The 15502-nt window shown below is 30.1% G+C and overlaps 1 protein-coding gene across 1 annotated transcript; it reads left to right on the plus strand.

Moving 5' to 3' along the window:
• Positions 1-148: 148 nt before the first annotated feature.
• On the plus strand, positions 149-12857 carry LOC134725874 (mitochondrial dicarboxylate carrier-like). Its single transcript, XM_063590118.1, has 9 exons — positions 149-517; positions 2043-2159; positions 2950-3110; positions 3701-3742; positions 5277-5391; positions 6138-6230; positions 7010-7081; positions 8145-8201; positions 9304-12857. Exons 1-9 carry the CDS (start codon positions 416-418, stop codon positions 9400-9402), a joined length of 858 nt encoding a protein of 285 aa, XP_063446188.1. The 5' UTR covers positions 149-415; the 3' UTR covers positions 9403-12857.
• Positions 12858-15502: the final 2645 nt, after the last annotated feature.

The following is a 15502-nucleotide window of genomic DNA, read 5'->3' on the forward strand; positions in this document are numbered from 1 at the left end:
TAATCGGAAAAATACTTTAACAATATATATGTCAAAGAATAAAGATATTTTTTGGATGGTGACGAATGGTTTTATAGTAAGAGAAAAGAAATGATTCAGATTGGCAAAGACATAATTTAGGTATTTTTTCAAGGACAGGTGCCCGAAGGGAGATAATCAAAGGTTGTCTGCTATTTAACCAGAAAAAACAGGATGAAATAAATTGTATTTTGTAAAATTTGATACAATTTAAGCGTAACGGTCACTGTAAAATTATGTGATTACCTTCATTTACCTAAAAAAAAATACAATGAGTGATTCCTTATAAACTGTTAAAGTCACATAAAAAAAAATTGAAAGCAAATTGTCACAGAAAATAATTTTGCCAAGATACGTGACCACTCACTTGGCTTTCATTGAAATTGAATATTCAAACATGTCCCAGATTGACAAGACAAAAAGGGTTGGAAGATGGTATTTTGGAGGAGTTGCGAGTGCCATGGCAGCTTGTTGTACACACCCACTTGATTTGATGAAGGTTTGTTAGTGTACAATCCAGGATGTATAACTCTGAGGTGGTCCTATCAGTTGCATATATATTTGAATAAGTAAAACATATGGAAAAAAAATATTTTTGAAAATGAAAGTAGTGATTTTGTCCATAATGAAAGTAGGATAGAAATTAGCCTTCGTCATTAGTAGAGATTCAAATTTTACCATTGGCATGTTAATTATGGCTCTCTAAAGAAAATGCACTGATGGATTACCCTGGGACAAGCATATTTTATTAGAATAATAATGGTCTATAAGCAGTTAAATTTATTTCATGTTTGACACAGATTTTCTTTAATTCAACTTGACTTTACCAATGCATAATCACTGAACTAGTATATATTTGTTTAGGGGCCAGCTGAAGGACGCCTCCGGGTGCGGGAATTTCGCGTTACATTGAAGACCTATAATAATAAATATAATAGTAAAAATTTCAATAGCGCCCTATATAATAATCAAATCACTCTAAGGCGCTTTACATATATATATACATGATAAAAATACAAAATGGAATAAAAAATGTTATGTTTAAAAGAACTAAAAACGCATATATGAAAGATATATGAACATAAATAATTATATTGATAGAAAAATAATAGAATTAAAATCAATAATAAGTACAAAAAAAAATTAAAACATAGAAAGCGAAAATATATTAAAAATTTAGCAGAAAGATTATAATAAATAATAAAACTTGTTGGTGACCTTCTGCTGTTGTTTTTTCTATGGTCGGGTGGTTGACTCTTTGATAAATTCCCCATTTCCATTCTCAATTTTATTGTACCCAAGGGGAAGAATAATTGTGTTCTGAGGTCTAGGAGGGTAAATGGGATGTTAAAATTGCTAATCACAGTTCACTGGGAAAACAAATTTCCTCATTGCAGCTTACAACTAATTTGATAATAATTAAGCAGGTTGTTCACTAATTTCCTGGAAAGTTTAAGTACATTTACAATATTTTAAATCAGTTTGGATATCACCATACATGTACCTAAGAAAATGATTACTAGAAGTAACATAATTCTTTGATAGAAAGGCTGAGAAGCAGAAAGTTGGGGATAACAATATTGGGGAAACATGCCATTCAGCAATTTTGTGGTCTTTTTTAATCTGCAAAAGTGGATTATATATTCATTTAACCAATAAAAACTACTAATTTTAATTAAGGAATGACTGTAATATTTGTTCTGTCTATGAAGAAATAACATAAAAAATGTGTTGCACACTGAATAACCTGTGTAGCAGGTTATTTAAAATGTGTGTACCATATTTTTTATGTTGTTTTGAATAGGCAAAAAAATATAACATTTGTTTCTTATAATTTAATCTTAAATCCATTTTAAACCGAAGTAAATCATGAAAAAACGTTGATGATGTCACAGTCACATGACAAAATTATGTCTATGGGATAATATAAAAAAGACTTCAGCCAAACAGAAGATGTGTTACATCCAAAATTAAATTATTGATAAATGAATGATATATATTTCACAAGTGGAGTTATTTTACAGGTGCATCTACAGACCCAACAGACTAAAGTTAAAGTCACCACATTGATAGGAAGCCTGTATAAAAGTGATGGAGTTTTAGGATTTTACAATGGATTGTCAGCATCTGTTACGAGACAGGTAAAATATAACAATAAGATAATGTGGTATGATTTCTTATGAGACAACTATCCTTAAGAATTCAAATGCAGAGGCGGATTTAGAGTGTTTTCAGGGTGCCTGGGCCTCCTTTTGAGGGAAAAATTTGGTTGATTATATATGGAATCACTGGAGCATGACCCCTCTTAGGCTTAATTTCTGGTTCCGCCACTGAAATGAATGTTGAAGTAAGCACTATAAGTCATGGTATAGACTTTTACATTCACTGAGTGAACCTGACACCCTATAGTCTGCTATAAAATGCCTAGTTAAAAAACATATCAAACAATTTAAACAAGAAAACTTACCACCTAAAATGTAACAATTTTTTTTTTTTAAATTATTAAGTCTTAAAACAGATTTGAACTGACAACTACTGTATAACAAGCTCCTGACTTTGAACAGGCATATAAACATGATAAAGAGTTTGGAACGATTAAACCTGTTTTTGAGTGCTGAACCCTTAGAATCCTTGGACATTCATGTAACAGGATAATAAAAACTAAAAGTAAAATAAACACAATTGACACAAAGCAACAATATAAGTGTACTCTCAGTTACTGAAAGCTAGATCAAAGCCAATTACAACTAATGAATTTATCATGTTCTCTCAGACTTCATTTCTGTTGAAAAATTAACTTAGAAATATACATATTTTTTTGAAAAGTTGGAAAGAAACAGATTGCTCCTGTGTAAAACATTTTTTGAGTAAGCCTAAAAAAAGATGTCTTCTTTTTGCCAGTTACATACTTTTCAATTATGTTTTTGACAGCTTACATATTCAATGACCAGATTTGCTATATATGAAACTGTGAAGAAAAACTTAACCAGTGATGGAAGTGTGATGCCACTGTATCAAAAAGTAGGTGTGGCTGGTTTTGCAGGGGCCACTGGAGGGTTTATAGGTACACCACCAGATCTAGTCAATGTTAGGTAAGTTTACTATCAAGTATGATCTTAATGATGTCTTACATGTCATTCAGTCATTTTACATACAGACCTCAATGAGTGGGTCTCATTGGGGTCTAAGCGTGACGCAGGATTGCTGATTATTTGTAAGCGTGACACGTGAAAGTCAAATTATTATGTTGTGAAAATTGGAAATGGGGTCTAGCAGGACCCAGGAAATGACAAAAAAATGTTAATTGCTTTCGTACATAGTGTAAGCGGGATACAGGAATCTGACAAAACAGTAAGCGGGATCCGGGATCGGAACCCCCAATGAGACCCCCCAATGAAGCACTACATATAACGCAGTTAGGGAATATGCATACCAACATAATTGTGAGTTGAAAAGAAAAAGAATTTAGTACTGTTAAAATTAAAATTCTGACAAAGAATTATCAGAGTGAAACGAAAAAAAATGGCACGTTTTTGTTTAATATTTATGAAACTCTAGGTTTTAATATAAAACAAAAAGCACACATGGAAACATAAAAGTTTTCATCAACAAAAAATAATATGATATTCATCTTCAAAATGTCTGATGTTGCCAAGTTACCACTGCATTTTTTTTCATACAGAATGCAGAATGATGTGAAACTGCCAAAGGAACAAAGAAGAAAGTATGTATTCAGAGTATATAAATCAATTTAGAGATATTCTAAAACAAAAATATATGAACAGACACTGTTATCTGATTTGCTGTATAATTCAGTCAGTATTTCAAGGTATATCAGCAGAAAATTGATTGACCAAATTTTGTCAGTGGACTCCTTATAGGTGCAATTGTTTTTGCATGTCTTTAACATTGTTTAAAAATGTTCATAAAAGTTGTAAAAAAAGTTCAAAAACTGAAGATCTGCCATCAACACCAGAGTATTAAATTATTAAAAATAATGAAGATAACTAGATAACCTCAGAAATTTAGGTATAATACCACCAAACCAGGGTTTATCACATCTGGTTTCATACGAATAAGAGCTGAAAAAAATATTCCCTTGAATTTGAAAGTTGTGAACCCTGCATTTCAGTGCAGAAAGAAATATCTAAGTCATAAACATATTTCTTTGGTGCTTTAAAGCACCATTTTGTGTTTCTATAAAACACTATAGGATTAAACACATTTTTTTACAATGACCCGGTTTGCACATCAATAACATCTAGAAAAAATGTGTTTAAGCCTTATAATTCTTCAGCCAAACAAACGCGATTATTAATTTACATTATTACTTTGATGGCTACTATACGTACCATCAGAAGCACAATGGCATGTCGTAACTAAGGAGTACACCGCCATCTTGATTTTCTAAAAATGTTCAATAAATGCAACAGAATCTAAAATGAACTAACACCTACCTCAAAAACTTCATTTTAATGATACTATCCGAATTTGAAGCGTACAAGTAATGAAATAATCTTCCGTCTGAAAGTTTTAAATCGTATGACGTCGTGTTTTGCCATGATGTAAATTTGCCAAATCATTCTTGAAATTTCCCGGAATTTTATTTAAATTTTATTTTTATACATTTTCAAAGCTTTAGTGCATTTATTTTATTTCTTTTTTTTGTTATATATATGCATTAGAATAGAAACAACTGTTATGCAATTGTGTTTATAATCTCAACTTGCTGAAAATCCCAATATCCCTGCAAAAAATGTGTATCGCGCATGAATAGATTACAAAAGTAGTTTCGGAAACATGGTTTATTGAAGTGTAAACCAAGAGAAAAATTCTACTTGACCAATCCAATTCAAGCATTTATAGATAGGCAAATGATATAAGAATTATTATCAAATATTTTTGATACTTGCAGTGACATGGTTTTGTAAACATGTAAAAAAAGGTGTTGAAATTTGTTTACCGGTAGTTTACTTCTGGTGATGGTTATAATCTCATTTCTATCATTTGAATTGCTACGAATTATAAAATAATGGATAATATATTTCAGTTTACTCTTTTCCATAGATATAATATACAACAAAACAGAAGTTTTATTTAAGTGATACTGTTTTGAAGAGTGCTATTAGTTTCCAAAAACAAGCCCGCAATGATTTATTTGCTAATATAGAAATTATGCCTTCCTTCACTCAAACAGAATTCACACTTCTTGTAATTTTCATTATCAATGTTTTTGAAAAGTTTCCTACTTCCTTTAGCTACAAACATGCAATTGATGGTCTGTTCAAAGTGTACCAGGAGGGAGGTTTGTCAAGGATGTTTAGTGGAGCTTCTATGGCCAGTTCAAGAGCTGTCCTGGTGACAGTAGGTCAGGTCAGTCAGTGATATATAGTGTTTTTTTCAATGTAATCAAAAGTATATTTGACTGATAACATCCTAAACAATGAAGCAGTTTTTCCCTTTGTGTGAAATACGAGGCAGTGTAAACAGAGGTGTTGTTTAATTTTCCTAAGAAGTTTACAGCTTTTAAGATGCCTACAATAGTAAAGGGGAATTTCATGTTTTCCAGTCTGTGTGTTCTGTTTTTAGGATCTGTCAATTCATCCTTATGTCCAACTCATATCAAGTTAAAGTTTTAGTTAAAGGATATTTACCATGAAGTTGTTGTTTCATGACATTGTATTACTTATTACAGATATTCTTTTTGATGCAGAATTATTATATTATGCTGAAGACAGGTTTTGATACCAATTTTAAAATCACTGAACATGGATATATGATTGGTTTGAGTTCAGTAAACATATACTAGTATTTATGTCTTAAATTGCTACAAAATTTGTATAACAATGATAACTATAGAACTGTGAAATATACTTTTTCAAAATGCACTCTGTTTTTCTATTATAATTTCTGAACATAAATAGAGAATTCCTTGAATTTACTATGACAATATTCTTGGTGCCTTGATTGCTATTCTATGCTTAGCCACTGTGTATGGTTTATTGAGAAATAAAGATTAAATTATATAAAAATGCTAGAACAATTTATGAATGTCTGCATCAACATCAGTAATAACAGTTATTTCAAAGTTTTCCTAAATTATAAATGTTTTTTTATAGCTTGCAGGATATGATCAGATCAAACAGCTGTTGATAAAGTCTGGATATTTCAAGGATAACACAGTGACACATCTTACCTGTAGTACTATGGCTGTAAGTTTAATAGGTCAAACTTTATTTTATACTATATATATCTTTCATTTATTTTAGATCATACATATTCAATTACTTTGATGTTATATATCTGTAAACAAAAATTATTATGACCCTGTAATGAAGTTGTCAGTGCCATATAGTTTAACCCTTGTTACTATTAATTTTATTCATTAAATGAATTCATATTGTTTAGAGATGTGAAAAAAGTTGACGCACAAAAATGTCTCCCCTGCTGCATTAGAAAATTATTTCAAAATTCATCACTCTTAAAATGAGGACATGGTCAATTTGTGCTGTGTCCATTGCAAATTTTTATGTAGGTATTCTTTTAATGAAATACGATGATAGTCCGTTGAAAGGGGACATTAAATGACTGACCTGATTTCAGAGAGAGCCATATCTCTTGCATGTAAAACACACCTTTGTAGATTTTAAAAAAGAGCTGGCTAATGCCACTTCAAGGCAGCACTCGCACCAGCAAAAGTGGAAAGGGATTGATAAAAGTTGCAATAACTTGTGTGCCAATCCACTATAAATAATATGTTTAAACAACTGAATTTCCATACAATATATTTCAAATTTGTCATTTATAACTTCTTAGAAACAGAACACATCAAATCCAAAAACAGCATCATATAAACAATATTTGATAAATTTTGGATATCAGTTGAGACAATGCTTCAATGTGTAAAGTGTTTTGCATGATTGGAAAAGCATCATTTTCTTAATAAGGCAATGACCACAGATATGTAATAGACGAAATATTTGACTTTCAGGGATGTTTAGCCACAATGCTGACAATGCCATTAGATGTCATGAAGACAAGAATGATGAATAACCCATATCCTGTAAATATTGATTAGATATCAATTAAATAAACAATTAAATAACCAATGAAATGAATAAACAATTATTTATATAGCATAAAATTGAGAATGGAAATGGGGAATGTGTCAAAGAGACAACAACCCGACCAAATAAAAAAACAACAGCAGAAAGTCAATGTAGCGAGCAATTCCCGTACCCGGAGGCATCCTTCAGCTGGCCCCTAAACAAATATATACTAGTTCAGTGATAATGAACGCCATACTAATTAGCATGATGTGTAGTATTAGAAGGTTTTGCTTATTATTGAAGGCCGTAGGGTGACATATAGTTGCTTACTTCTCAGACATTCAGTCTGTGGTAGAGAGTTGTCACATTGGCAATCATACAACATCTTATTTTCAAATTAATAAATTTCAAAGAACAAATCAAAACAAAACATACAATACAATTTAAGAAAAGAAACACTTTTGTAGCTATTATGACTTAACTATACATGAAAAAATTAGCCAAGCTAATGTTAAAGTGCAAACAGAATCACACTTATTTAGATATAGATTATCTGCCCCAAGTATAGTTGATAAGCTGCAGATTATGAGTGACTTTACCTGAACATACATATTTATAAAAAACTTCAGCACCTTTGTAAAACCACCTGAAATTGGTCAATTTACTGTGCATTCATTATTATTCCTTGGATACCAATTTTCATGGAATTCATGGGTACAGTTAAACCACGAAACTATATGTTCAACGAATGATGAATACTCTATAGGTTTGTGTGCAGACTTCAGCAAAACCATGAAATTAAATATCCATGAATATGCAAGTTTTCATTAATCCACAAAATTAAATATCCATGAATAAGCAAGTTTTCATTAATCCACGAAAATTGGTACCCACGAAAATAAATGAATCCACAGTATTTTACCAGTTTTTATGAAAATTTAGGATGCTACAATGAAAACATAAAAGTAATGAAACATTTTCATTCAACGATTGTGTCATAAACAATCATACCACATATCCCTATTTTTATATTTTAAATTGCCCTATAATATGAATACTTTTTATGTTATTTTACAGAGTATCTTAGCATGTGCAGTTGATATAGCAAAGCAAGGTCCTATAGGATTTTTCAAGGTAAGTTTTAAGAAGCAGTATGTTTTTTTTCAAAAATAGTTGTAAGGCTTGAGTTGTCTGTAAGCATGTAAGATTTGATTGTTTGTTTTGGTAAGTTCTAATAGATAAAAATGATGATGATATAATATAATCATTATGGGAATTGTGTAGAATATAGAAATCCCTCGAATACAATTGTTCTTCTTAAAGCAATGTGATAACAGCAATAATTATGTATTAGGGCAACCATATTTTGTATTATATAATTACATCAATGTCTACATGTAGTTCAGACAGGATTCTCTAAATCTTTTAAGAAATTTTATTGGTCAGTGATCAAGGTTTTGTTTTCATGATGATAGGTCAGCAATATTGCTATGATAAAGTTGATGTGAAAAGTAAAATATAACCTTTATCTTTAAAACTTTCACATAATTTCAGTCATGATAAGTAATGCAAACAAGACAATTCAGCCAGTGCCCTACTATTTTTATACCCCATTTTAAAAAAGTGGGGGTAATCTGTTTTACCTCTGTCTGTCCATTAGTCCATCCATCTGTCCGTTCATCTGTCACATGAATATTTTTCCTCACATTTTTCTCAGGAACTACATCAAGGATTTCTGACATTTTGTTTCAAGGTTTATATAAGTCAGCTATACCATGATATGTGTTTTCAGGTTCATCACTCAAAAACTACCTGTTAACGTAACATTTTATTATTTTACACATGATAGCCCAGTTGAATTATTGTTGCATCTTTTTCTGGAACTACAATACAAGTATTTCTGAAATTTGGTTTCAGGGTTAATATAAGTCGGCTACAATGTGTGATGCATTTTCATATTCATCTCTCAACAACTTTCTATTTACCGAAATATTTGGGCTGGGATATCATCAGTGAGCAGTAGCTCACACTTTCACTTATTCTTTCTAATTAAAATGTTAAATAACCTCATCATAGAAACCAGGACTAAATTTTGAATATACGCCAGACGCAGGTTTCGTCTACAAATGACTCATCAGTGACGCTCGAATCCAAAAATGTTAAAGAGGCCAAATAAAGTATGAAGTTGAAGAGCATTGAGGACCAAAATTCCTAAATATTTATTGTTTATTTTCAGGGCTTCTTTCCAGCGTTTGTAAGATTAGGACCACATACAGTGTTCACTTTCCTCTTCTTTGAACAAATTCGTCAGAACTTTGGAGATGACCCCAAGTAAATTTCTAGTCAACCAAAGAAACAGGATTTAGAAATCACAGTATTACCTCTGGTTTAAAAATCAGCTTGCTTTAATAAGTTGATTATAGAATGTTTGTCAAATTTCATGTAAAATGGATGAGGTTTTATTTGGTCAAGATATGCATTCCTAAGTTCTGTAAGTTATGTTTGTTATGTTTTTATTTTGATGGGTAAATAGTAATCAGTAATGTGCCATATTTACAGCAGCATTTTTACAACAAACAAAAAAGCACTTCAAACCTTTTTCATCTAATTTATTATGTGATTGTCAGTATTTTGAACTTTGGTTTTTATCAGTAAACATATAAGTTTTTGTATTGCATTTTCACATGGTTTTGTGTAACTTTTTTAATTTCTCTCTATACAGATTACAGATCACGTACAAATTTTGATTTTAAGCAAATCAAGGAAAGCAAAATCAGAAGTGTAATTTGTAAAATTAAGAATGTTGTTTTGAATATTATTTAAAGTGCTGTCAAAAAAAAATTTTGTTTGTCCATTTATTGTAAGGTCTATGTGCAATCTGCATCTAATATTTAATCAATTTGTTAGTAACAAGCTAATGTATACACTTTTCCAAGTCCTATAATCTAAAAGCAGCATACATGTAACTGATTTTGTATTCATTGCTATTTGTATTAGCCAATCTGAGGTTTCACCTTTTCTTCAATTTACACTCCAATAATTCATTTTAGATTTTCAAGATTGACAGAAGGGTATTATACACAACTATGTAATATACATAGCTAGATGTGCATGATATGGTAGTCTTGCATTTATAACAAAATGTGGAGTGAGTTTCAAACTCACAAATATTGGCCATGGAACAAATAAGAGATCAATTTACCTATATAAAGGAAATCACTGCTTAATTTGTAAAATGTAATAGTCATAAATCATTTATTTTAAAAGTTGACTGCAGGAATGTTAGTATGAATATGCTTTATGGCAATCAGTTTTATAAGTATCTAAACTGGAATGTCCAGTCTAAATAATTACTTTCAGCCAAAGATTGCACAGGAATGTCGGGCCAATTGATGCCTTAAGTTTGGATGTACAAGTTAATTTTTGTGAGAGATGATATTTTGAAGAGAGAAAGTTTGATACAATGTTATATGTTATATGTTAAATTGTACCTATTTATTGGTATGCTGGTCATTTTTGATAACATTTGTTAATTATTTCTAAAATAAAAGAGTCTTTTACTCTTTCTTTTAAAAGTTTTTAAGGCATATTTTGTATGTTGATTTTTTAAATATTTATAAATATGATATAGCAAGAGTGCTTTATTTTTTAATTTTGAAAATAGTGACTTGAACTAAAAGTTTATTAGAACATAGGATTTTTTTCCTCTTGACAAACTGCTACTTTTATATATATTTCTGATTTTGTCTCAGAACGATGTTCTTGTCTTAAAATACTTATATCACTGATGTAATTTTCATTTGACATTCAAAAATAACAAGTCATTGGACTGAATTACAGTTCTGATATGACTGACTTCTAAAGATTTATGGCAAATGTTACTTATCTAAGGCATTTTGAGTTGAAAAAAACTTCAAACAGTCAAGGTTGTTAAACACTCCTGTAGTAGAAGTAGAAGAAGTAGTCTATTTTTTTTATTGATTACTGTGGATTCATTATTATTCGTTGGATACCAATTTTTTGTGGATTTAGTGGGAGCAGTTGAACCACGAAATTAAATGTTCAACGAATGAGAAATTTTCTTATGGCTTGTATGCAGACTTCGGCAAAACCATGAAATCAAATATCCATGAACATATAAGTTTTCCACAATCCACGAAAATTGGTACCCACAAAAATAAATGAATCCACAGTACATGTTAATGGTTATATCCATAGCAATCGTTGACAGCATGTCTGTGAGTCTGTGACATTGAGTTTGTCAGTTATATTGATATCTATCTCAATAGAAGGATAAGGTATTTTCAATTTGTGTTCATTTTAGTCATATATTTTGTTATTATAGATTAAACAATCTTTGAAGATTACATTTTTTTAATGAGCTGTATAGAAAAAAGAAACTTGTTTTAGATTAAATTAGATATAACAGGTTGAACGTGATAGAAGAACATGTTAATATTTTGTCAAGTTTGTTTTAGAAAATCTTAGTGAACCTCTTCTGTGGAGAAGGAATTATAAGGGTGTATAATTTTCTATGAATTATTTTTTTTGTCATTTTACTTTTTTCACATATATATTTATATTTCACATTATTCAGAGCTTATTTAAGATGTCAAAAGAATGTTTTTTTCTTTTTTAAGTTACATTTAGCAATTAGAATTGGATTTATTGTAATTTTGGTAGTTCTGTAATTTAAGGCGGTATGGGTGTCTTCCTCCATCTTGGATTGTAAAAAACAGAGAATCAAAGGTCCATATTTTCTATCAAAATAGCAAAATTTGATGCAGAAATGCAGATATTTAATGTGAATTTTCATAAGAATATATGTTATAAGTATTAATATTTTTGCAAATGTTGATTATTTTTGGTTGTTTTAAAAAAAAAATTAAAAAAATGGCATTTTAAGGGGAGGTAACTCTAAAATAGTGCATTTTCTGAAGGATTCTTCATGGAATTTTCCTATTTTGTATTTTAGCCTGAAATTTTCTTTTGATTTTCTTAAAGCACTGTCTGAAAGCTATCTTTTCCTTAAGTATTTTACAATTTTATCATTTTGTTTAGTTTCTACTCATTAAAAGGTGTTTTTTCCTGTATAATCCATACAAAATGTGTCATTTTGTCACATCCTGTAGCTTGAGAAAATAAACGGTGACCTATCATTTTGATTCTATTTTTCAACATATATCAATAGATACTATGTTTTGGCAAAGTATGGACAGTTTCTGTCATTTTTATTTTAGACTCCCATACCACCTTAAAACTGTTAAACACATTAAAAATTCATTTTATGGTGGCATATTTTTAACTATTTTCTATGTTAGAAATTGCTATTAATATATAAATGTTATGCAAAATTATAGCAAGAACAGACAGGAAATATTGTTTAATTAGCCTAAAAGTGTGTTTTCTGTAAGACTGAAATTCTAATAATGGGAAGTAACTCTATATTCCTGAGAAATTGTTATCATCAAAGTTTATTTGACTTATGTAAATTTTGTATGCAGATAGTATTAATTACAGGTAATTGATTCATTATCCATGTTCAGAAATTATTCTGATTAAACTTGCTATAATTTTTTTATGTAACTCACCAGTCTACTATTAAGAAATCTGTTTGTATAAAAGATTTTTATAGAATGGATACTTGAATGAAAGTGAATATACTGTACTATTTTGTATTTAAGTACTGAGTGCTGAAGTTAATCTATATTTGTTTAATTATCTTTAATGTTATGCAGCCAAGCTGTATAGATCCATGCTGAACTTATATTTTAATCTTATAAAAAGTTTTAAAACATTGAGAGTTATTTGTTTTTACTTTGGCCTTGCTGCACTTTGAAAGATGTTTATCACATATTCATCTGTTCTTGACTATTGCTCTTGACCATTAAACACCATAAATAATATACAGTCTTCTTCAAAGACCTCAGCATCCTTTTAAAGGATATAAACATTACACTAAAATAGAATAATTGACTCTAACCCTATTTAACTGAATTTTGTAGTTGTGATGTTTAGCCACTGCCCATGGTTAGGAAAAAGAATTGAGTGCTCACAATTCTATATGTGCCTGCCTATTTTTACAATTGATGATTGATATCTCTCATTTGAGCTATTGACCTGACATACTCACATTCAATTTGTATTGTTATACATATTGTAATGAGGAGAAGACTTTATAAGTATGTCCTACCTCTGATATAGATTGCCTTAGCTGTATTTGGCAAAACTTTTAGGAGATTTTGGTCGTCAATGCTCTTCAACTTCATGCTTAACATATTTGATTAGAGAATAACTGATGAGTCTTTTGTAAACAAAACATGTGTCTGATGTAAATATAAAATTTCGAACCTGGTATCTATGATGAGTTTATTTACTTGTGTCTGATTCTTTTTGCTTTGAGCAAAAACATATGTATGAACCTGACATTGAAAGTTCTCTAAAACAGGCACTCAAAAGATTTACCATGACATATGAGCACACATATACTCGATGGCATGTGAAAGGATTTCTTTTGGACTAAAAACACTTATAACATGAATAAGAGATGCATAAGGTTCTTTGGAGCTTAAAATAAGATTTTGATATGGTGGCAGGTATGCTTATTCATGAAAGTAGTTTAAATTATAGATTTGATGTGATATCATGTTTGGTAATCTTGCTATGAGTTGAACACATCTGTGTTAAAGTTATCTCCCCTGGCAAAAAACATTTAAAAAAATGATTCATAAATGTCAATAATTGTGTAATATAATGCTGAAATAAACATATAATCCTGCTGCAAATGTTTGCACCTGGCCTAAGTCGGGAATCTGATGTACAGTAGCTTTCGTTTGTTTATGTTATTTATATGTGTTTCTCGTTTCTCAATTTTTATATAGATTAGACCGGGTTTTCTCGTTTGAATGGTTTTACACTAATAATTTTTGGGCCCTTTATAGCTATTCTTTCAGTGTGAGCCATAATCATATCAGGTGGAGTTGTAACTGCTTCTGGGTTACTTGTTTCCATTCCTGGTCAGTGTTAGCAATATCTTACAACTTAAAATGATTGAATGTGATTGTAAAAATACTGAGTTATATATACCATACAGGTAATTTTTATTACAAGATTTTTTGTGAATCAAATGCCTAGTTTATAGAGGGATTATGTTGCAGATTAAATTACCTGTATGGTATATATAACTCAGTATTTTTTCAATCAATCATTTTAAGTTGTAAGATATTGCTAACACTGACCAGGAATGAAAACAAGTAACCCAGAAGCAGTTACAACTCCACCTGATATGATTCATTCGGTGAATGTCATAAACTAGCAAAAGACGGCAAGTGGCAAATATCTATGATCATCTGTGACACACATATTCCTAAACACTTTACCAAATTATATGATGCTATTCACAATACTTTCAGAATTTTTATCAGTGGCAGATCATTCTAGCTCCAGCAAATTTTGATGAGTGAGAAACCAAAATGTGTTGTTCTGACCTGTGGTATTTCAACAATTTGTTGCTTTCTAAAAGAGTAAGGTCCATTTTTTAAATATTAATAATATCATTGTGATACACTGGTGACTCATCATGTACTGTTTTAAAACTTCTGTGGCTATCATTCCTAGAGGTCTCTTTATTAAAAGAAGGGAAACCATACTTAAACAAACGAATTTCATAGACACATGGATGAACCCAGGAACATATATATATTGACACAATTGTATTGACAACTAGATATACTGTTCCCAGATGAACCTCAAGGCATCTAGTATTTTTTCAATTTTTTTTTTACTTTGAACAGTCAACTTTTGTACAGTCATAAAAAAACTTCAGACATTTCTGCATCTTATGGTATCTATTTTATTAAAATTTGTCATAGAGTTACTTGGTAATATTTTTTTTATTTTTTTTATTTTAGTTGAAATGATATGTCATTTTTTGAGTGGGAACTCACTTTTGTCCAACCACTGCTATAAATTATCATCCAAACTTAACCAAAATAGCTTTGTCATTAAAAATACAGCAATAACTATTCAGGATTTAATTGACACAAAATATGTGAGACCAATTCTTATGACACTTATAATATCAAAACAAAGTTACAATACATTTTACTATGATTTTATTCATAAATAATTTATATTCACAATTATTCTTGATTTCAAGTGATTTTATATATTGTATATGGGTAAGAATGTCCTTTATCATAAGAAGTGAAGGGTACACGACAACTCGTACTTTCGGCAAGTCGTACTCAACCAACTCGTACCCTTTTTTTACCAACTCGTAACCATGTTTTATTTAATTGATATTATTTATCTAGTTTATATGCATAGTTATTGTTACTTTCTTTCGTATATCATTATATAGCAAAATACAAATGAAAAAACAACTTTCAATGTTAATAAAATGCAATCATAATTGTTTTAAATAAGCTTATAAA

The sequence above is a fragment of the Mytilus trossulus genome, chromosome 7 (assembly GCF_036588685.1).
Source record: "Mytilus trossulus isolate FHL-02 chromosome 7, PNRI_Mtr1.1.1.hap1, whole genome shotgun sequence".
Classification (NCBI taxonomy): domain Eukaryota; kingdom Metazoa; phylum Mollusca; class Bivalvia; order Mytilida; family Mytilidae; genus Mytilus; species Mytilus trossulus.